Genomic DNA, 25,026 nt, shown 5'->3' with positions numbered 1-25,026 from the left:
TTGTCAATAGTGTTCATACCTGCAATAAATGTTGTACATCAGTCAACCACAAATTTGAAATCTACTAAGAAACTTTACATGGTATCAGAGCCTTGTTAAGGAGAGATCTCATTAAGTTTAAGAGATCAGATTTCACATTAAATTGCAGTCTCTCATTTCTCTGTAAGATGAAAAACATGTTTAGATTCGAACACCACCTTACAAGTGTTGATAACTTTGAATACTGGAAAATTCGTATAATGATGTTATTAAAAGAAAACAAATTGGACTCTTTTAAAAGAGAAGAAAAAGAACCTAAAGATGATCCATAGAAAACTAAATGGATAGAAAATAATGAGAAAGTCATGAAGATAATCGTGGATGCAGTTCGAGATCACATAGTGTCTATTGTGGCAAAACATGCTCCAGTATTTTGCATGTTTAAAGCTCTTGAAAATGCATTCATAGTAAATAACACTGGCAGAATACTTTCTCTTAAAAGACAAATGAATAATATCAGCATCAATAAAGGAGAAACAATGAATGCCTTCTTCATGAGAATCACAGAATTGAGAGATCAATTATCTTCTATTAGTTATGAGATTGACAACCAAGAATTATCACTAATAGTGTTAGGAGGACTACCAAATTATTAGGAGTCTTTTGTACAAGGTATAAGTGTGAGATCTAAAATCCCAAAACTAGATGGATTGAGATCTGATTGTCTTCAAGAAGAGTTGAGATTAATGATTAAAGGAAAACAAAAAACCTTAGATGAAGACATTCAAGTTCTTAACACAAACTCTCATAAGAAGGGAAAAAAGAAGAACAAAAGGAAAAGAAACTTTCATGGAAAAGGACAGTCAAAACAGAAGAAAGACTTGTCCAAAATTCAATGTTTCAGATGTGATCAATATGGGCATTATGCACTAAATTGTCCTAATCAATCTAAACTTCAAGTGTCATTTACCAAAACTGATAAATCAAATGAAGATCATGAATCTGAGAAGTATGCCTTCTATTAAGCATTGTCTAGTCAAATATTAACCAGATCCAACACTTGGATAATTGACAGTAGATCTTCAAGACACATCACTGGATATCAGGATAACCTAGAAAGCATGCAAATAGAAACTGATGAAAAAGTTACAACTGGTGATGATTCTGCACATTCCGTAAAAGGAATTGGGACTTGCACCATCAAATTGAAATCCACAAATTCTATTCAGCTTTCTGGAGTTCTTTATGTACCAGCTATTAAAAGGAATTTACTATCTATACCTGCACTTGAAGATGATGGTTATAGAATTGCATTCATGGAAGGTAAGTTACTAGCATGGCTTGAATAAAGAGTACAACAAGGACTACTATATGAGCTTTGCACTAAGAAAAATCTTGCACTTGTTCATGAGACTTCAGATTCAAATGAAATATGGCATAGAAGATTTGGTCATGTCAACTTTCGTGCTCTAACATCTATGGAGAAGTTGGTAACTAGAATGCCCAAATTAAATCATATTCACAATGAATCCTGTAAAGGTTGTGCCTTAGGCAAAAACACAAAAAAAGTCATTTCCTCATAGTTTGAGCAAAACTAAAAATGTGTTAGAACAAGTGCACTTTGACCTATGTGGACCCATGTCTACACCATCCATAGGAGGGTTCTTGTACTATGTGATATTTGTTGATGATTTTTCAAGGAAGACATGGATATACTTAAGTGCAAAAAATTTGAAGAGATTCTTTCTAAATTTAAAGAATTCAAAACTATCACCGAAAACTCCTCGTAAAAGAAAATTAAAGTTCTGAGAATAGATAATGGGAAAGAATACACTTTTATATTAAAAAAAATCTGCAAACTTGTTGGGATTAAGAGGGAGTTCACAATTCCCTACAATCCTCGACAAAATGGAGTTGCTAAAAGGAAAAACAAAACTATTGTAGAAGCTGCTAGGGCTATGATTTATGATCAGAACTTGAGCATGTCATTTTGTGTTGAAGCATCTAATACAGCAATCTGTATTCAGAATAGATGTCCTCACTCATATTTGGACAACAAAACTCCTAAAGAAGCATTTTCAGGAATGAAACCTGACATTAGTCATTTAAGGATATTTGGATGTCTTGTGTATGTTCATGTACCTAAGGAGCAAAGGACAAAGTTAGAACCTACTAGAAGAAAAGGAATTCTTATTGGTTTTAGTGAAACATTAAAAGGATACAAATTCTACATATTTGGTTTTAGTGAAATAGTAAAAGGATACAGAATCTACATACCTAGACAGAAACAAATTGAACTCAGCAAAGATGTCATCTTTGAAGAAGATATTGCTTTCAAAAGAGACAAAACTTCAGATGAACTAGATTCAGATGACTTATTCTATTCTCGAGAAGAGACTCCTGCTCTTGAGATTCAGAGGGAGTACCCTGAAGAGACTTCAAATGAAACTGAGATCCTTCTTGAGACTCAAGAAGAGAGTCTTGATAAATCTAAAAGGCCACTTTAGGCAAGGAAAATTATACAGGAAGGAGATGAATTTGCAACACCTTTAGGGACTTTCAGAGAAAGCAAAAGACCTCCAAAATTAACATACAATGCATTCATGTGTGAGTCCAAACCATGAACCTTCAAATGTTTTAGAAACGCTTAAACATTAAGCTTGGAAAAATGCAATGGTGGAAGAATATCAATCGATACTAAAAAATGATGTTTGGGATATAGTTCCTAGACCTAAAGGAAAATCTATTGTTTCTTCCAAATGGCTCTTCAATGTTAAGTATGCTGCAAATGGAAGCATTGAAAAACATAAAGCTCGTTTTGTGGCTAGAGGTTTTCTCAAAAGGAAAGAATCGACTTTGAAGAAACTTTTGCACCAGTTGCTAGGTATACCTCAATTAGAGCTATAATAGCCATTGCAACAACTGAAGGTTGGAAAATCCATCAAATGGATGTAAAAACTACTTTTCTAAATGGAACAATTGAGGAAGAAGTATACTTGGAACAACCAGAAGGATTTGTGACTCGTGATGCTACCTCTTATGTATGTAAATTGAAGAGGGTTCTATATGGACTCAAACAAGCTCCCCAAGCCTAGTGTGAAAGGATTGATACAAGCTCCCCGAGCCTGGTGTGAAAGGATTGATAAATACCTTCTAAGCCTTGGATTCACCAAGAATGTTGTTGATCCAAATCTTTACTTTAAGGTAACTAAAGGTGATATGCTGAATCTAATTCTTTATGTTGATGACCTTCTGATTACAAGAGAAGAACATCTCATTAATCAGTGTAAGAAAGATTTGGCTTCTGAATTTGAAATGAAGGACTTCGGAATTCTTACTTCCTTGGTTTGAAAGTTCGTCAAAAGTGTGGAAATATCTTCCTGCATCAAAAGAAGTATATTGTTTATATTCTGAAAAGATTTGGAATGTGGAACTGTCGACCTATGTCAACACCTATGGAAACCAACTTATACAAGCTAAAGGAAGCAAGTGTTGAATCCAAACTAGTTGATCCCACTTTATATAGACAAATAATTGGCTCACTGATGTATCTTGTGAATACTCGACCGCATATCTACTATGTTGTGAATGCATTAAGTTAGTTCAAGTGTGACCCTCGTGAAATTCATCTTGTTGCTTGAAAGCATATATTAAGGTATCTCCAAGGCACTATTGGGTATGAACTTAAATATAAGAATACCAGCTTGAAGTTACATGCTTATACTGATTCTAATTGAGTCGGAAGTGTAAAAGACCGGAAGAACACATCAGGATCTTGTTTCAACTTAGGTTCAGCCATAATCTCTTGGATCTGCAGAAAGCAAGCTTCAGTTGCTCAAAGTTCTACTAAGGCAGAATATATTGCAGCAGCAATGGGAGCTAGAAGGCAGTGTGACTTCAAAAGTTGCTTTCTATCTTATTCTGTGAGCCTATGAAACCTTCCACTATTCACTGTGATAACCAAAGTTGTATCATGTTATCTGTGAATCCGGTATTTCATGATAGATCCAAGCATATAGAAATTCCTTACCACTGCATAAGAGACATGATGGAAAGAAGAGTTATTTGGTTGGAATTTATTAACACAGGTGATCAAACAGCTGACATTCTCACCAAGCCTCTTCCTAAAGTGAAGGTTGATCATTTCAAAAAGAAACTTGACATGGTTAAAATGTAAGTTTATGAGATTGAATCTCAACTTTGTAAATTTGTATTATTTTAATAAAGATGTTAAAAGTCTAAACTCTTTTGTCATATGTGTGACTCTATGACTTATGGGCCTACCCTATGTACACTATTAAAAGGTGACAATCTTTTATAATGAAATGTTGATTCTAATAATATAAGACGACGACTTTATAATTATTAGATTACTATCATGATGAATATCATGTGACTTGATATTCATGGAAAAATCATGATAGTTAAAAGAGCATGTTGATAGATATCATGTGACGTGATATCTATTGAAGATCAATATGTTCAAACTCATGGTGGATATTATGTGACATTATATCTATGGATATACCATGATCTTTTATGGTAGATATCATGAGACTTGATATCTATGTACACACCATAACTAGAAAGAATATCATGAGACTCTATATCTGTGTACACACCATAATTGGAAAAAATATCATGAGACTTGATATTTGTGTACACACCATAACTGGAAAGAATATCATGAGACTTGATTTTCTTAAATACGTCTAGACGATATCATTTTTCAAATAAGGAGAACTTATATATATGCACTTTGTCTTCCCTAGCTAAGAGGGAGTGTTAAAGCATGTAGCTTCGGTATGACAATAACTATGATCAGTATATATATACATATGTATATATGTACAACAGTATGATGCACAAATTGTTATATATATATATATATATATATATATATATATATATATATTATTGTTGTATGTCAATCAATGCACAGTTGAAACCAATGATCATATATATATATATATATATATATATATATATATATATATATATATATATATATATATATATATATATATATATATATATATATATATATATATATATATATTTTTTTTTTTTTTTTTTTTTTTTTTTTTTCTGAGATCATTTAAGGCATGATCGAAACTTATTCTGATTCTTTTGATTTTAGATCACTATCGATCTATACTTTATATCAGGCCGCAATTCATAATGATTGGTAATACATTATTAGACTTGTGTTAAGTCTGTAACAAATCGGGCATGATTAGTTAACACCGAACCGATGTGATGATGAATGTTCATGTCTCCATTCGGCCATTCGGAGACATGACCATTCACCCTCACACCCTTCAACTATGAGGTTCAATCAGCATTGTTCGGCCTCCATGCCTTCCCAGTTGGGCGTTCGTTTCACCATAGTAGACCCCGGTAAGAGGAATCATAGCAGACCCCGGTAAGAGGTATCATAGCAGGGGGGCTCACTGTCCTCCCATCCTAACGAGGCTGTTCACTCATCAGCCCTACTATTCTATAGGCAATTTAGGTAAGCTATTTGATCTCCACCCTTCCGCATGATATGTATACTTGATTCACCAGAATAAACAAGGCATTGAAATCAATTAATGCAAGCACATCAAAGGATCAAAGGACATTTCAAGTTCAAGAACATTATATTATCTCTATTATTTCTGTACTAACTTATACAGATTCTGGAGCAAATCTATCCTTTGTCAACAGTGTTCATACCTGCATAAAAGTTGTGCATCAGTCAGCCACGAATTTGAAATCTGGTAAGAAACTTTACAAAGGCAAAAAAGGTTGAAAGCTAATATTAAGGTCCTCTTTAATGCAAGATGTCTAGGTTGGATATGCATCAACATGGTGTCAAATCAAGGATTCACAAGGTTTCTTTAGCAGATTCCTTAGGAATCCTACTTGCAAGGCAAGAATCTCTTTTGACCACTGTCCTTCACAGATGTACTTGTGCCAAAATGTTTTGGATATAGCTTCAACTTGCCTACCATTATTTATTCATTGGGTCCCTTTCTTGGTGAGATCCAGCCATAGTTACATAGAATTTTGCAATGGGAGGGAGTGGATTTTATGGATGAGTAGACCAATGACCTTAATTTGCGGATGACAGGGATGGCAGCTGGTGGGAATTTGGGGTTAGTGCCTTGAGTAGGATTGAGGGGTAGCACTTCTCACAAGGGTCTATTAGAAACACCTCCAACAGAGTTAGGGAGCAGTTTCTTGAGCACATTTCCCAAGTTCAAATTCAATCCTTTGAAACCAGATTTGCCTTCATGGCACTTGCTATTTACATAATTTTATCACTTATGGTTTTCCCAACACCAAGTCCTCACTATTTTACAATTTCAAACAAAATGTTGTTCTTCAAATAGCTAACAGTGAAGCTGGATAATCCAACCAGTCTAAACAATGAGGGCTGTACATTTTTTATTACTTTATTTCATTGTTTAGGGTGTGGGTGGAGACCATTAGAATATTAGGGATGGGATTAGTGGCCAAAAATTTTATTAAAATAAAATGCTTCTTGTTCAAAACATTTCACTTTTATAAGTGCTAGATCTGGGAGATGAATGCATGTTTCTGAGATGTTCAAGAAGCGTGGTTGATCTTCTTGAGGGTCCTAGGTTCATCCCAGTATGATGTATCCCATCAATGTTCCTATTTAGAGGGAAGCCCCAAAAAATCCCATCTGAGATAGTGGAAGACATTTCTTGTCAGCCCACCATCTTGAGGATGTCCAGATCACAAATACCATTTTCCAGGGGGGGCATGTACCTATGGACGGATGAAGGTATTCAAAAAAACTTCAGATACAATTTGCCAAGTCACCATTGGCATCCTATGGAAGAGAAATGGCATTTATAATAGCATACCAAAGTCTAGCAATATTCAGACTCCACTAACATGAATAATTTTCCAAAAAGAAAGTATTTAATTTTTTTAACATATGAATCATAAATATGCTTTCCTCATTAAACTATTTAAATTTTAAAATGAAGGCTAAAATCATAAGTTCAATATATATATATATATATATATATAGAGAGAGAGAGAGAGAGAGAGAGACACACACACACACTACATGCAGTAGGTCTGGAATTAATTTACCATCACTATGAGTAAGTTGAGCAATGCCCCCAATTGCCTCTTTAGCTTTACGAGGAACTGCCAGTGAATTAACATCAAAATCCTTTATGGCACTGACACCTAGGGCTGCTGGTATTCCCTGTGAGCAAGAAATGCATAAATGTGAAAAGGCTTCATTCAAACAGATTAACTTTATCATCTTAAAATAAAAATGATGCCATATTATCTAACACATTCCCTACCTTAAACAGTAATCCATTTGTGTCTTGGAAAAACAAAACCCATTTCCGGCCTGCGCTTTGCCTGCAGAATTTCGAAACACACAAGAGTTAGGATGTGTATGCTAAGAAAGATAAAGGAGAAACATAATTTCTGGATAGTAAAATATGCATATAGCATTTTTTCTCACTGTAATTCCCCTTACCAAATATGATGAACTTCTATCACTAACAAAAATTATGTTACAAATTATAACTCATTATGAAGAAGTTATATATCCTCTTACAATTTTCTTTTGCTGAAATTTTGCAATTTGTATATGATGCATGGATCAATATCATACTATCTAGCAAACATACCATTGGTCCAGAAGCCCACTGGAATAAAGCATTGCATGTACATCTCCATGACCATGCGGTTTTGTCTACAAAAAGAAACAAAAACAATCTATTAATATAAAACTTGGTATAAATTAGTATAGTTCAAAGTCCAATTTCTACTTAGAAGTATATCCTTGTTTTTTATTCTTTGTGAAAAAACATAAGCTGTGCCTAACTTACAATTTTTGCTCCCAAAATGTACATATGAAAAAAATACTTCCTCAATAATTCATCCTGAAATGCCTTCTACTCTTGTGAGATTCAGAGAGACCACAGACCTGAATTTTGTATTTGTCTGAAGGATCCAGAGCCACTCGAGCATCATTGTCCTGTAAGCAGGCCACCTTCTCCTGTCAAAAAAAGAAGTTAAAACCAGTTTTTATTTAAAAGTTTGTGATGATCACAGTTCTGAGCATAAATTTGAGTATTATATGATGGCAAGAGAAACCTGCTTCAGAAGGTGGACTTGATCAGACTTCATCCCAAAATATGCATTTGATTCAAGAAGCTCTTGAGTTCGTCTATGAGTATCATCCGATGTCATTATGACGAAGGGAATTAGCAAATTGATGTTTCCTACAGAGAACAAAAAGTCAATTTACCATTTTATCTAGAAAAATTGTGGCTCAATTTATATCATTTACAATACAAAAATATCTAAAGTTTTTTCTAACATTTTACTCAAAAGAGCCATGGACAAGATTGTGACATGTATGACACATGAGTGTGCTAGGTCTATTTGAGATTGACTACTAGATCAACTTAGCATAATTTCCACGACACGCATTCGTTTGTGATTTTGTACAATATTAAATAAGAATAACCTGGAATAAAGAATATTTCCAGCCATAAAATTTATCAACAGAGTTATTATAAGACAAACTAAATAAAATTGCCAATTGGATGGAAACGATCTGGAAGATGACATAATATGCAACTGCAGATGACAGCAACTAAACTAAAAAAGAAAGCTTAATAGTGGGGGTACAATTCTCCTTAAAATATATATCTTACTAATAAAACTTATGAAAATCTAACAGCAGTTCTGTTGATGTCAGTTTTGTACCACTATAACATATAGCAATTGGATACTTGATATGGAATATCAAACACTCAATCCCTCTCTTGAAAAGTAAATACTCATGAAGGCATGAGAAAAACTCCAATGTTCCTTACACCTATGGATACTAACTCAGTTATATTAATGCGATTTACTAGTTAATCACGTAGGTGGCTTTACGTTGTTCATTCAAGGATAACTTAGACTTTTGGTATGATGATGATGATGTCTGGCTTGGTGAAGTATATGAGTGCCAAATGATATTGATGGTGATGATGATGGAGGGTGTATCTGCCAATGATGCTTCTCCTAACTTCCTTCTCGATTGAACTCCGACTACTAAACTACTTGTTGCTCTACTCCTACTCCTATGAATGGAAAGATTAGCAAATGGACGGGGATCAAATCTGATGAAAACTTACCAGCGGCTCTACCTCCATAGATGCAATGATTCAAGGAAAAAAGACCAAATTACCACGCAAGACTTCCTAACCAGTCGCTAGGATGTTAGTGGCCTAGTTTATAGATCCCTATCAAACATCTACTAATATCACCATACAACTATCCATCTACTCTTACTCTTACTTAACAACCTTCTTGGAATAAAATCTACTTTAACAACTTCAATGAAATCTAACTCTAACTATTGGAAGTACAAACCATGCAACAACACCAAGTGTTCTTAATCACCATGCAAGTCACAACAATGATAAAGAGAAGCAATTTTGGTATTATCTTAAGCAACAATTTTCTTCAACCCTTTACAAATGAGAGTAAATGGCTTTATATAGGGGCCAAAATTACAACCAACGGTAGAGATTAAGAGTCAAAATCAACAATCCACATTGAATCCCAAAAACCCTAATTAGGGTTGCCACCCCATTGGCCAATGAGAAGATGCCACCTCATCAATGGACCAATGAAAAAAAATGAAAAGTGGCAACCGATAGGAAGGCACCAAAATGGTAGTCAATCAGAATTAGACACCTATCCTACCCAAGAAGAAGGAGAATTTGCCATTTGGGCTTACATCAAATGATCTTCTAATATAATTCTACCCTTTTCTTTCATCTTTTTAGCCAAGGCAATGAACTTGGCTAGCCTTTCGTTGACTTCCTTCATGGGAGGGCAAAACGTGTGCTTTATTTTGAGCTCAGCTGAATTCATCATGTTGCTCGCTACTTGTAGTGTCTTCTCATGATCCTTCTCATATTCTTTCACATATCCGATAAAGGCATTGAGGGAAGCAAGGGTGCCCAAATGTTTCTTCTTGATGGCAACCTTCCCTAACTCATCCAATCTTGATCCAAATTCTGTCTCATTGACGTTCTCCTCTTTGATATCTTCAAAATCAAGTGCAGCCCCAACATTGCTCATCATGGTTGAAATGGAAGTGTCAACGCTTGGGTTGTGTTGTGCAATCTCATTCCATATCTCTTCAAGTATCCTCAATCTGATGGTCAAGGCAACAAACCAAGACTCCACCATACTCATTCCTCCTTCATCTGCCAACTTGGCTCTCTCCAAATATCTCTTCGGCAACCCAATAAATGCATGTAGCCTAGGAATGGAAAAATCCTTGACTAGAAGAAAATCCTTCCACTCCCCTTCAAATGCTCTAAATTTGTCTCTAATAGCCACCAATGACCCGAATGTTGAGATAAAGGAAGGCAAGAAATTTCGCCCATCTTGAATTATATCATGGATCCAATCCTTGACTTCGCGCAGCTAAGTCGATACCTCTTCTATATTGCTCTTGTTGTCTTGAGGAAGGGCTGCCTCATGCAACTATTGGATAGGCCGGCAATCTTTCCAATACTTGTTTTCGGCCTCCAACTTCACAATCCTCTCGTTTGCCTTCCTCAACCTTTCTTTAATTAGAACCATGCCTTCCTAAATCTCCTCGCATTCCATGTCATCCGTGACTCTTCCCAAGTTATGCTCTACTATCTCATACTCCTAAGCTACAATCTCATCCACTACCTTGCTAACCTTTGGTATAGCAATCTGAACTTTTCGGTAACCATCATTGTCACTCTTGATTACCCTTGCCATCGTTCTTGCAATTTGTTTTTGTTTCTCGCTATCATCCTTTTCCACTAACCCTTGGATATCTTCAACTATTCGGACAGTCACCACCTTGCCTCTTGGCATAAGCATTTGCCTTAACCATATCGGTGCAATGCATCTCCCCAAATATAGATTCGGTTCGACTAGCAAAGCATCACCAATAGCCCCAAGTGCCTGGCTTACTTCCTCAATATCAATTGGCCTATCCTCTTCTTCACTAGTGACTGTCACATCATCTCCATGTTGGTTCTCCGAGAGAGGAAAGTACTCAGTACTGTTGCTGTAACCACTTGATTCCAAATCAAAGCTCACCTCTACCGCGGCCCCTTGTCCACTTGCATTATCCTCTTGACCTCTAGCCTCAATTATGCTCTCCCTTGACGGTGTAGCATTTTGTTTCTTTGTTGGAGGCTCTTGATGTTCTTTACTTCTCTCAACCTCCAAACTTCTCTTCTTGATCTTAACTACTCTTTGTTGTTAACTACTACCTTCATCTTTCTGTCTGATTGACTCTGCTGGACCTTCCTGTGGTTTCATCTTCTCATAAGTAAGGCATACCTTTTGCCTTTGTAATTGCCTTAACTTCTCATTGTACCATGACTTGGTGTGTAGATCAACTGTCCTTGTAACTGCCTCTAAGGAAGGATCCTAATTATCATCCCAACCCACTAGACCCAATTTTTTTCCATCCACTGTATCATAATCTTCTCTTAGCACATTTTCGTCATCTTCCAATTGATCGGGAATATCAAGGCCTCTCCATCTGATTGCCCTCATCATGCCCACCGAGAAAGCTAGCTTCCTCACATGAAAGTCATCTTGTGCATTGGCCCAAAAATCTTCTATAGTAGGAATATGTTTGAATGTGTTTTAGCAAGATGCCTTAATAAAACCATTAGGATCGAATCCCTATCTTGCTCTATACCATCCTAGATGATACCATTCTAATTCTTTCTCTGCAGCTGCAAAAGCGACAGGATTGGGGCAAGTATCATTGCCTATTCCAAATGAGAAGGTAATCCATGTCTCACCTTTAAGTTTCACTATTTTGTCATAATGTTCAAGTTGCCTAGCCAACTCCATCAAAACTACCCTGTCGAGTGGGTACCTTGGAAGTCTCTTGGGACAAACTATACTTCCTGCTACTCTGATATATGTAAATTGCGGAAATTGGATGAACCAACTCCCATACTTTTTAACTTTTGCTTCCGCTTCCGATGAGAGCCTCTTAACAGGTGTTTGTTGTAATATCCTTACCATTTTCATGGCAAAGGCATCATAAAGCATCTTATAATCTTTGGTGTTGTGCAAATGAAGCTGTGGATAGTACTCATGGACCAAACATTGCCTCGGTCCATTGCCAATCACTCCTAAGGCCTTAAGTCCAGGATTTTCATATAGTCTCGCAATCAGATAAAAAACATAGGACCCCATATAGAATTGCTTTTGCTTTTGCACTGTCCTAAGTTGCAACTCTAAATTTTCACTTATAATTCTAGCCCAATCGAATTTTCTCTTTCCATTTTCAATTTCATCAATAAAATAATACATCCAATTCTCGAATTGCATACCTTGGGCCACGCCAATGATTCAGTTGAGAAGCACAATGAGATCACCATACTTCGGCTTGAAATCTGACTTGGTGAGCTTTGATGACTTGGTAACTCCCTTCTTGCCTTCATCTAACCAATTTTGCTTTAAATGAATGAAGTAAGCCTCCTAATTATCCTGAAATAACTTGGTCGCCTTATCCATCATTGCCACTGTCATGCTTTTATACAGAGGAATATTAAATACTTCTTCGACCACTTGTCCGCTGATGTTGGCTAACGCTCTCTTCCCTTTATTAAAAATGATGGAATTAATAACAATATCAAACCGGGATGCACATTCCATTACCAATTCCGGACAAGGCAAGGTAGGAGGGAAAGTCACCGTGTGTACAATTCCGCTCTTGTAGATCTTCTTTGCCATGGGTGATTGTCCTTCCTTCAATCTGTCCTTCAATTGTACCATGTTCACTGTACCGATATTGGTATCACTTATTTGCCTCGCTTTCGAAAAGAGGGTGGTCTTAGGCATCATGTCTTCCTTGTCTTTTTTGGTATTCGTTCCGTTTGGGTTCTTGCTTGCACTAACATCTACCATCCTAAACACTTATTTCTACCCCTTCATTCTAAATGATATGGACTACACTTATCAATCTCCAACCTTCTTTCTATCGATGGAATCTAACGTATTTCTACCTCTCCAAGTCCTATCTCTACACTTATCAATCTCTAAACTCCAACCTAAGGGCGGGACTACCACTTATTTCTACCTCTTCATTACCTTAGGATGGACTACACTTATATCTCCCAACTTCAATCCTACGGTGGTCTAGCTTATTTTTGCCTCTCCAAGTGTCCTATCATGAAATCCACACTTATATATCCTAACTTCAGCCTATTAATGGAATGATGAAATGGTGGATGATGAATGCAAGAAGAAAATAAGGAAAACGAACCAAAAAAAAAACAAGGAATAGAATCTGCCCTTAAAACCAATCTTCACCTCAAAAAATGAATAGAATTTTACCTTAAATCTGCCTTTACCAATAACCGAGCCCTCTTCAAATTTGGATCAGATCTCGGAAATTTCAAGCCTCCTTGCAAATAATGATGCCCTAGCAAAAATCAGAATTTCAACTTCCTTGAAATCGCCCATACTCACTAAAAACCAGACTTTGAATCACATTGTCCTTTCACCAAATAAAATCGCCATAGCTGAGGAAGAAAAATCGCAGCCAAAGATGGAGAAATCAGACTTCAAAAAAATCGCCCAATCTGGAAAAAATCAAATCTGCTTCAAAATCACCCAAGCAAAGAGAAAAAATGCCGCCAAGAAATGGAAAAATCTGTCCCAAAAAATTGCCCAAGCTTGAAATTTGCCTCCCTTTGAAGAAAATCGCACATTCAAGGAGGTGCAGGAAGAAGGAATGAGAAAATAAAAGGAGGGAAAGCCCCTTTTATACAACACTTTTTGTCTATCCAAGTAGGCCGACCTTACTAGAAGAAAAAACAAAATTAAATTAGCCCCTTAATTAATGGCCCAGATTTAAATGCAACATTAAAATTACTTAGCCCACAGTGAAATTGACCCATTTAATTGCCAGTTTTGATCAAAAATTGCAAAATAGAAACAAGGTAAGCCTAGGAGATGTCAAAATTTTCATTTAATTATGTTTTGGCAATTAAAATATCATTAAAATCGAATCTAGTAAACTAAAATCAATTTTCAATTTCAATTTACCAATTCTCCTTAACATTTCTAAAATCTTCTAGGCAAAATTTTAACCAAATTAATGAGATTTTGCAATTTAATCCAATTTCAATTTTGCAATATGAAATTTTAATTTTTTAACAAAATAAATCCTTTTCCTAGCAGTCAAAATCGATTTCCCAATTTCAATTTCACTATATATAAAAAATCTTTTTGACCAAAAAAATATCAAGATTCTCTGAAATGACTAAATCTAACAAATTCATTTTGAAAATGTTCAAGCTTATAAAATTATTTCAAATTTTCAAAAATCCATCTAAGTCCAAAATTTGCAAATCTATCCTGCCAAATATCGTTTTAACCATCAAAAAAATGTTGTTTTTGGAACTTGTTTGGCCTAAGGACAAAATTGCACACTCCAGAAAATCAAGATAGCACTGAGTGAAAAAACAAATCAAATCCCCTCCTGGCCCGAAGGCGTCCAAGGTGTAAAATTTTGAAATCGAAAACTCTTGGACAATTCCAAAAAATTTGCTAAGGCAACTGAAAAAAGGAGGTCCCCAAAAGTTTTGGGGCGATGGTGTGAAAATCTCACAAGAAGTTCATCGTATATTTATGTAATTGTATTTTTTAAAATTAAAACAGTTGCAAAACTGAACATCTAAGACTTGTAGCAATGCAAGAACATTGGAAGAGAAAAAATAACACGAAACGGTAGAGCCTGGAAACTATAGAATAGGCAGATCATAGTTCCAAGAATCACGGCGATTCATGCGATTCACGCGATTTGGCGATTCGATTCAAGCCAAACGATTTTTTGTGAATCGGTGAATCGAATCAGCGATAAAGGGTTTATGAAATAAGTTACTCACTAAATTTCAAGGGTTTTTTTAATTTTCCGATTCATAGCCGATTCGATTCCGATTCATGGCCGATTCACGATTTGATTCGGCCTTGCCGATTCCGATCCGATTCCGATTCTTGTTACTTTGAGGCAGATCAATGTTAAAACTTAAAAGCAATCCATAAGGATGTGTGATGCCACTAAAACTTAGAGCCTAACTTATTAAGTAATTTTGTGATGTTGTAAACCTGTTAAAAACTGTGATTTGATTCATACAACTGTTACGTTCAAAACTTATATCAATTTTTTCCATAGTTCCACAATGTTTACAGATGGAAGGATGCGGGGACTTAAGGCCTAAGTTTTGGGACAGCAGGGGGGCAGTGGCGGAACAATAGTGGAGGGTGGCACTGATATACAAATTGAGGTGAATTGAAACCTTCAAAGAAAAATCTGCAATATAAAAGCTCTATGAGTGCCTCGTGAAAGGCAAACTAAGTTTTCTGAAGTTAAATTTTGCCATTAGTATGTAATCGCATGTGCCATATAGCAAATGAACTAGTGGCATCCCCGATGCAGGTGGTAGGGGTGGTGGTTCTGTGGGTGAATGTTTCCCTAAATCCCCAAGTCTCGGTAACATCCCCCTATGGGAGACGCGGCTTTCTTGGAGGATGGAAGTCTCAAGTTATTTCTAATATTTTTCAGATGCCAATCACTTACCACAGGTGGTCCCATGGATACTAGAAAACTCAAAGGCCAGAATATATTAGTATTAAACTTAACTAAACTGACATCTTCAGAAATCAATGGAAAAAAGGGCTAGTACCTTTGTTTTTTTTGTATCTGGCTTCCTGTAGAGCCAGTATGCTCTCTATATAGAGTTGCAGGAAACAAGTTCCAGTAGTTGTTTCAGAGGGCAGTGCCAACTGTAGTACACCAACCATGTAGGAAAGGATTCTATAATGAGTGACAATTGATATATTCTTGTAATCAAAACATTTATAACTAGAAACAGAACACGGGTACTTTAGATGGCAATGAAAAAACTGTATAAATAATAGTTGACAGTGTCAGTATATAGTTTCAAATTGTATTTTCCCTTAGGATTCAAAATGAAAGGCTTCACAAATAAACATGTTATATTAATACAAGGTGTCTGACCAGATTGATTCAATGTGATTTACATGAAAATGACTCAGAATAGCATAAGGGATTACTTTGATTCCGCTGTAACCAAGGCGTTCACCTAGTCCACCTGCTACAAGCACAAATACTGCATAGCATGCTTCACTGACCCCAGATTCCTCAAATTTGACAAAGTCATCTTCACCATATGACAAAACCTCCCCAGCTGGTACCTGTTAACAATAATGTCAAATAGAACTTCTCGTCACAAAAGATGATATAAGCATGCAAATATAGGATTAAAATGAGGCATCAATTCGCAAATAAGAATAGCAAGACAGACGATGAAATTGTTTCAAGGGTATGTTAGCATGGAATTCTTTTCTCCCAATTAAGACGGTGCCAGGCAAATAAGTGGAAGAGAGCATTTTTGAATAAGAAAACGAACCCCTCAGAAGACTTTGACCATTCATAGTGGGTAATACTGTAATAGCATACTGGAATATTCAAGACAAAAAGATCTGTGCATTCCATTGTTATGCCCATGCACATTAGTATTTGTCCTACTGAAAGAATTCATTTGACTTGACAATTTAAATAACATTGTTTCTAATCCATGGAAAAATGTTCTGGTAATGACCTTTTGCATTTCTCTCAACAACTTTTACATATTTTACAGAAAAATTATCTATGAATGCAACATCTCTTCCGCTAAAAAAACAAGGGAAAGTTTTTACTAATTTTATTTCCAAGTAAACTATATTCACTTACACTAGGGGTAAATCCATCAAATGGATTTTTCCCAGCTTTTGAATCTGCCAAGAGTTGTCTGGCATTATGAATGTATGCACGCAATCCCCCCGGGTAACTAGCATCAAGCTTTTCAACCTGTCCAACATGTATGCATAAATTGTTTAGTTGAAATGACTTGAAAATTTCTCTAAATAGTACATAAAGGATTATAATTGTTTCTAGTTCCAGCCATTATCTAACTAAACACTAAATGTACGATTTATTTGAAAGAAAAAAACAGGAATAATCCTGTGTAAATTTAAAAAATAGAAGAAAAGATCAATGATATTGATGATAGTACCATCAAATGAACCAGCAGCATCTAATACAGAAAAAGAGGAAACAAAGAAGAAAAAACTGAGTGTGGAATCTGTAGTGACTCCATAATTTATAACGAATGTTATGAACTGTTAATAGAAGCAAAAAAAATGTAAATGCTAGTAAAGTAATGTGCTAAATAAAAAATTGTGGATTACAAGAAAATGCATATGATAATATGTACCTGGTCAAAGAAGCACTTTTTCTTTTCATCTTCTGAACCTGGTTCAGGCCAATGAGCAAAGAGATGTTCTTGTTGCTCTTCCATCAACATTTTTGCAAGCTTTATCTAGTAGACAAATTATGGCATAACATCGGTCTTAAAAAGAACAAACAAACTAACCCCTATATGACCAACCTTCCTACTCATAGTCCATTTAAAATACTCATTTGCAACCATTTCATGCTATACACACAAAATAAGTTAGCAATGGAAGAAAGAGTCCACAATTATGCATTTGCATTAATCTATTCATTTTTGTAATACATTGGATTCATGGAATACATCCCTAATTCATATATTTCATTATTTTCAAGAAATATTGAGTTTTCTATTTTTGTATAATCATAACTGCAATTTGCAGGGCATCCATTCACATTGAACCATTTACAAGTGTTCATAAAGCATTTTCGCTACAAATTCTAGCTGCTTCATAAACTATAATTTTGAACATCCATCAAGATATTTGTAGTCTAATTTGATTTTTGAAAAGTGGATCACCTGATTTGCAGACAACAGCCCCAAATTCTTTGTAAGAGGAGGTACAGCCCAACTCTGGGACTCGATCACATCTTCAATGTGTAAGGAGGAAATATGTTGAGTACTTTTCTCCACAGACGACATTCTCTCTACGCTCCAAACTCTAGATCAATATAAATTATGATAGAAAGAGACTCCTGCATGCAGCTGAAACCTGTGTATTGAATGGAGAAACAGAAAATCAGTTTCACCATTAAGTAGTTCTGATAGCACAAACTTGCATGCCCCTGATGATGATCAATGCATTCCTAAAGTTAAACCTGAGCCAAAACGTACCAAACATTACTAAACAGGGAAAACACTAAAGACAGTGATAATTTATTATAGCTACAAAGCAGTTGGCTACTCTTTTAATTTCTAGAAATAAGAAATTTAAATATTGTGGTAATAGAAAAAGCATTGAAATTTTGGAAAAGCCAGTTGGACTACACAGAAATGTCCTTAGACCCTCTTGTCCCGAGAATTGCATCTCGTGGAATGTAAGGGGTTGACATGTCCAAACCACAAAGTCATGGTGTGTGACTTTCAACAAAGATTTGCCCCTCTAGAAATTTTTCGTCTTCAAGAAAATAAGGTCATTGGCATTTTCCTTTTCAGTCATGTGTCATGTCATATGCCCAAATACTATTTGTTTCAGAAATGACCATGAGCAAGGTCAAGGTGACAAGGTAACATTCATTGATGCCAAATGGTAACTCCACTAGGTTGCTAACAGTTGTGACCTGACTAATAGAACCTTATTGGTCCTTTAAAATATTGATAACTGAGCTTTTGGCCTCGTCGATATCTATGCCTTGAATGATGCAGAAAAACAGCACTATACCTCTTGTCCCAAGAATCGCATCTCGTGGGATGTAAGGGGTTGACATGCCCAAACCACAAAGTCATGGTGTGTGACTTTCAATTTTCAACAAAGATTTGCCCCTCATTCTTCTTCTTCAAGGAAATAAGGTTGTTGGCTTTTTCCTTTTCAGACGGGTCATGTCATATGCCCAAATATTATTTGTTTCAGAAATGATCATGAGCAAGGTCAAAGTGACAAGCTAACATTCATTGATGCCAAATGGTAACTCCAAAAGGTTGCTAACACTTGTGACCTGGCTAATAGAGCCTTATGGGTCCTTTAAAATATCAATAACTGAGTTTTTAGCATTTTGATGTCCATGCCTTAAAATCTGTTTCACCATTAAGTAGTTCTGAGAGCACAAACTTGCAAGCCCCTGATGATGATAAATGCATTTCTAAAATTAAACCTGAGCCAAAATGTACCAGCTAAACATTACTAAACAAGGAAAACACTGAAGACAATGATAATTTATTAATTTATTATAGCTATAAAGCAGTTGGCTAATCTTTTAATTTCTTGAAATAAGAAATTTAAATATTGTGGTAATAGAAAAAGCATTGAAATTTTGGAAAAGCTGTTTGGACTACACAGAAATGTCCTTAGACCCTCTTGTCCCGAGAATTGCATCTCGTGGAATGTAAGGGGCTGACATGTCCAAACCACAAAGTCATGGTGTGTGACTTTCAACAAAGACTTGCCCCCCCAGAAATTCTTCGTTTTCAAGAAAATAAGGTTGTTGTCTTTTTTCTTTTCAGTCATGTGTCATGTCATATGCCCAAATACTATTTGTTTCAGAAATGATCATGAGCAAGGTCAAGGTGACAAGGTAACATTTATTGATACCAAATGGTAACTCCACTAAGTTGCTAACACTTGTGACCTGACTAATAGAGCCTTATGGGTCCTTTAAAATATTGATAACTGAGCCTTCGGCTTTGTCGATATCTATACCTTGAATGATGCAGAAAAACAGCACTAGACCCTCTTGTCCCGAGAATCGCATCTCGTGGAATGTAAGGGGTTGACATGCCCAAACCACAAAGTCACTGTGTGTGACTTTACAAGATTTGCCCCTCTAGAAATTCTTCATCTTCAAGAAAATAAGGTTGTTGCATTTTTCTTTTCAGTCATGTGTCATCATATGCCCAAATACTATTTATTTCAGAAATGATCATGAGCAAGGTCAAGGTGACAAGGTAACATTCATTGATGCCAAATGGTAACTCCACTAGGTTACTAACACTTGTGACCTGACTAATAGTGCCTTATGGGTCCTTTAAAATATTGATAACTGAAACAAAATGTACCAAACTAAACATTACTAAACAAGGAAAACACTAAAGATGGTGATAATTTATCATAGCTACAAAACAGTTGGTTAATCTTTTAATTTCTTGAAATAAGAAATTTAAATAGTGGTAATAGAAAAAGCATTGAAATTTTGGAAAAGCTGTTTGGACTACACATAAATGTCCTTAGACCCTGTTGTCCCAAGAATTGCATCTTGTGGAATGTAAGGGGTTGACATGTCCAAACCACAAAGTCATGGTGTGTGACTTTCAACAAAGGTTTGCCCCTCTAGAAATTCCTCGTCCTCAAGAAAATAAGGTCGTTGGCTTTTTTCTTTTCAGTCATGTGTCATGTCATATGCCCAAATACTATTTGTTTCATAAATGATCATGAGCAAGGTCAAGGTGACAAGGTAACATTCACTGATTCCAAATGGTAACTCCACTAGGTTGCTAACAGTTGTGACCAAACTAATAGAACCTTATGGGTCCTTTAAAATATTTATAACTGAGATTTTGGCTTGGTCGATATCTATGCCTTGAATGATGCAGGAAAACTATATTTTGGCAGTTGTGTGCAAATTATCTTCAGCAGCACAGGGGGGATTTCATAGCAAATCAATATGATTAAGGCAGCATCTAACAAACAAAAATGTTTATCTATGCTGCTACCCCCTTTCCCATATCGGGGATGGTACATAAATTGGGGATGGCATTTAGAAATACCTTATCCATCCTCAATCCACGCAAAATTACAGGAACATTCCCAAGGTGAAGGGAATGGCCAAGTGATTCTTAGAACTTCTAGGAGTCCTTTCATCGTATCAAGGACTTTTGGCCATCCACTATGGTCCAAGAAACTTTTGAAACACATTTTTTAATTTGAGAAAAAAGGATGTTGGACCCGCAGGGACACCCAAACCACATTAAACAATACCAAAACCTAATCTCAGCACAAAACAATTGTAAAGAAGAAAAATAAATCATTTTCATGTTTGAAAAGAAGAAAAGAAGTAAGAGAAGGGTCAGCTGATCAAATAGTGAACAGAAATTGAAAGATGAGGTTAGGGCATCAAATTTACTTGATTTAGACTCATTGACATACCATCTAATGATTATAGACCATAGTTCCTGGACTCTACAAGAATCTCAGAGTCCTGTCGAGTTCTGAGTCAAATCGCCCTAGCCGAGTCCTAGTGACCCATAGACTCTCCAGAAACTCAGCCTATAATTGGGTGGGCCTGTCGCTGAGTTGTCCATTACTATCTTACTTTTGGTTGCACCTTATCACTTCATAACTGATAAATTCAATTATTAATTATGTATACAAAACATTTGCTGCTCTACATACTTTATTTCCTATTGCTGTTTAAGTTACCATCATGCTGCAATATTATCGCTGTCTTTTTGAAGACCAAAGATGTTGTCATAAAATAACAATTTCTTTCACAAATACGATCCAGAATATTGTTCACATACTATAAATTAATTCATAGCATCATTCGAACCATTTTATTACTGTTCTATTCAACACGATTTTAAAGGTTTTATTCAAACTATTGCCGCTGTTTCAACAGACCTCAGAGTTGTGGCTTGAAGATAAATTGTGCCACCAATGGAAACCCTTGTTCAGGTATTAAGATGATAAGTTTTATTTTTGATGGTCCAATATTTACTGGAAATACGTAATCTCCAGCATACACCTGTATTTTTCAGTGCTGACATTTCTCAACTAAACTTTTCTATCATTGAATGCTGACGGTTTCTAGCATACATATGTAGATTATAAAATTTATACTGCACAGCACACAGATAGTTCAATTTCTTTAGACACAACTCATAGAATATCAGTAACATTTCAGAATCATTCAATATCACTGAATTTAAAAATGTTTATCTGTTTACAAGTGTCTATACATATAATGATATAGAAGATTATTTTCATTCTCATAAATTGGATATTGACATCATGTTGATTCCTTCTTCCTGCATTTGCAGCCTGGCTCTCATAGCATGTTGAGTGTAGAGGATCGCTGCAAATATATTAGCACTGCCTGTTCAGTATGTGTTTTTCAAAGGCAGCAATTTCTTGCATTTATCTTGTGGCTAAGACAAGAAGAGACATGTACCTTCATGGGATGTCTATTCATTGATTTATTGTTTTATGATTAGTACATAGTAAACAATTAATAATTTAATAATTATATCTATGTATGTATGCATCAATTGTCTAATTATTACTAATCAGAATTATTAACTAGTAATCATACCAATGTATCTCATGGTTAAATTAGTCCGACTGAAGCTACAACATTAACAGTAACCACACAAGGACTACAATGTTCATTCAATGGACATCAACTTTGCAAATGCAAATGATTTAGAAATTTGAGCTCTTCAACTACTACTAAAAAAATAAATTGCAAAAAGAAGTTTACAAGGATACTGAAAATTCAAAATAGAGGCGCAATAGAGAGAGAGAGAGAGAGAGAGAGAGAGAGGAATATCAAATAATGTATATGAAAACTGGCGAAAACTATGGTAGACAAGGGTGTTGGGTGTTGGAGCTCTATAGCACTCTAATGCTGAAGATAGTGACAAGAATGATCTCAAGAATATCTCATCTAAAATTAGGACACTACTATTGGGTGCCCAGGCCTTTTTTTTTACTTAAACTTTGGATGCTGAATACTGTCTAAATCTACACTATTCATATCCTCCCACTATCGTCAACTTCTAGATCTAAACTTGCACACATTGAAAGGGGAGAAAAATAGTTGTGTTGGCAAACCCCTTCTTCACTTTGCAATAGCAATGATGAGTGATAAAACGTGTGCGCCCTCAAAGAAGCAAAAGCAAACAAATAATGATAATACTGAAATGACAATGATTACCTTATATGAGAAGCCTTGCTTGGATTCCACACGCGATGTTGATGAGATCCTCAAAGTATTAATTCACAACAACATGATAACAACAATTAGTTATAAAATTACTTCAAATGTAGATGACAGCATACTTGAAAGTATCCTAAAACTTCTCAACTATATTGACTTTGATTTATCGGTCCTTAAGAGTGCTAGATTGCATAGAAAAATTCATTAGATTGCTTATAGTTAGAATAGATAGGCTTTCAAATGAATGAGTGAGCCACCATTATATGTCACTGACATCCTTTTAGTTAGCAAATACCCATTCTAGTCGATATAATTGCTGATACTTGTTTGACCCAAAAAAAAAAAAAAAAAAAAAATCTTTGACAGTGAAATAGGGTAATTTTCATTTTTTCTGCTTTTTTGTAGTTTTTTTTATGTTTTTGTGTTTTTAATTGGTTTTCTGTTGTTTTTTTTATGTTCCAAATAATGAATGCAACCATGTACTAAAAAGCTGGCCTATCTATTGAACGCTGGAAATACTTAAAAGAAAATAAAGAATGCTCTTGTTAAGGAGAAACAACAGCACATTTAATCCGTTTCTCAAATCTGAACCAATGACAAATTAGAATTATAGCAGAATTCGTACCAGGCTGAGTTTTTTGCAGAAATCAACTATCTGGGAATCTGGACTTTAATTGACTCTGATCTTCAAGCCGATTGCAAGCTCCGGGAATTCTCTGCAGTAGATGCCAGCTATAGAACCAGAGGGTGCGATCCAGTAGAGTTATTTGCACATTTATGACTCCCACCAACACAACCGATTTGCTATTCCTAGATGATTTCTAGCTTCTGTTGCAGACCGATCTGCAATTTCTGTTACCACCGTTCAGTGCTCAGCTGAAAAGCCAAAATTTGGAGGTGAGATCCCATAATCAATACCAAAAAGAACATACTAACTGATTGTCCAGCTTTAAATTTCCAGCATTTCTAAGTGCTCTATGTTGTTAATATTTTATGCACCATTAAAAAAACAAGAATGATTGCAGGCAAGCATTACCCAAGGGTGCAACTGGTCACTACTCACAGCTTAAGGCACAAAAAGTTTTAAAGATAGCTCCATGAGAGTGAGAGAGAGAGAGAGAGAGAGAGACATTATCCAGATCCATACTAATCACCAAACTCGTCCTAATCTCTAGTCGGAATTGGTTAAATTGCATGTATAGCTAGCAAAATAACCAAAACAAATCAACTGCGAATGCACCGAGAGAGTTCAATATATAAAATATAGACTAGCCAAAACAAAACATGGTTAATACCAAATATCGCAATTCAGATTTTTTAAATAAAAGCCCGCATTGTCGAAAATGTATTTGGTTCACAGATCACAGCTAAAGTCGCAGAATTCAAAACTTAGAAAAGGAGCTCCGTGCAAGCTAAGAAATGAGCATTTGTTAAATTTGTGAAATTCCATGCAAAACATCAAATCAATTAAAAAACGATGTGACAATAAATAGAATGAACCAAACATGCAGTCACCATAACTGATATAATAGAGATATGGAAATTAAAAATATTTAGATTAAATTTAATCAAATCCGAGTAATATGCAAAAGATTAATAAATAAGAATCGAATTCAAATTACCAAAGAAAGTCTGTCTTGATGGGTATCGATAATTTCAATCTTATTCGCCTCCTGCTTCCAGATCTGATGAAAAACTGATAAAACGATTATGTGCGCTCTGCGTCGTTTTGATGAACAGTCGAGATATTCTCTAGAACTGAAAGCATTTATTTGTGCTCTGCATCTGCTTGATGAACAGTCAGTATATTCTCCTGACTCCGAGCAATCACATGGCTTTTCTTTTTTTTTTCCGCTACGCTTTTTTAAATTGGAGCGCTCTCAATACTAGCAGTTCCCTCGTGTGCGGATGAACGTTTACACCAATCTTTGATGTGACACGTGTGAATATTAGAGAGCTATAATGACGTTCGTCATGAATATCATTATCATTATTAGTATTATTAGTTGTTAGTCGTAGTTGGAAAACTATGGGAACCGTGCAGTCCAATTAAAAACTAGTAAAACTTTGCGCAACCAATAGAATTAAAGAGT

General features: G+C 35.6%; 1 protein-coding gene across 3 annotated transcripts in view; it reads right to left on the bottom strand.

The window, feature by feature from the left end:
• The window catches only part of USP (UDP-sugar pyrophosphorylase), a 132,135-nt gene extending 107,269 nt beyond the window's left edge, over nucleotides 1-24,866 (bottom strand). The window contains exons 1-12 of one of the 3 annotated variants that reach the window (XM_089828790.1): nucleotides 24,556-24,866; nucleotides 23,559-23,809; nucleotides 17,862-18,047; nucleotides 17,325-17,429; nucleotides 16,802-16,918; nucleotides 16,123-16,263; nucleotides 15,732-15,831; nucleotides 8,119-8,246; nucleotides 7,949-8,020; nucleotides 7,650-7,714; nucleotides 7,314-7,374; nucleotides 7,093-7,210 (exon numbers count right to left, since the gene is read on the bottom strand). In XM_089828790.1, the coding sequence (XP_089684916.1) occupies nucleotides 7,093-7,210; nucleotides 7,314-7,374; nucleotides 7,650-7,714; nucleotides 7,949-8,020; nucleotides 8,119-8,246; nucleotides 15,732-15,831; nucleotides 16,123-16,263; nucleotides 16,802-16,918; nucleotides 17,325-17,429; nucleotides 17,862-17,984 (1,030 nt within the window). In that variant the 5' untranslated portion in view covers nucleotides 17,985-18,047; nucleotides 23,559-23,809; nucleotides 24,556-24,866. Of the gene's footprint in view, nucleotides 1-7,092; nucleotides 7,211-7,313; nucleotides 7,375-7,649; nucleotides 7,715-7,948; nucleotides 8,021-8,118; nucleotides 8,247-15,731; nucleotides 15,832-16,122; nucleotides 16,264-16,801; nucleotides 16,919-17,324; nucleotides 17,430-17,861; nucleotides 18,055-23,558; nucleotides 23,810-24,555 lie in introns of all 3 variants that reach the window. The other 2 variants (XM_089828789.1, XM_089828788.1) reach the window with 2 other exon arrangements.
• Between the last annotated feature and the right edge of the window lie 160 nt (nucleotides 24,867-25,026).

This window comes from Cupressus sempervirens, chromosome 5 (assembly GCF_028749045.1).
Source record: "Cupressus sempervirens isolate cs-2001-9-10 chromosome 5, ASM2874904v1, whole genome shotgun sequence".
NCBI classification, from domain to species: domain Eukaryota; kingdom Viridiplantae; phylum Streptophyta; class Pinopsida; order Cupressales; family Cupressaceae; genus Cupressus; species Cupressus sempervirens.
This window is presented reverse-complemented; position numbering and strand designations above follow the sequence as displayed.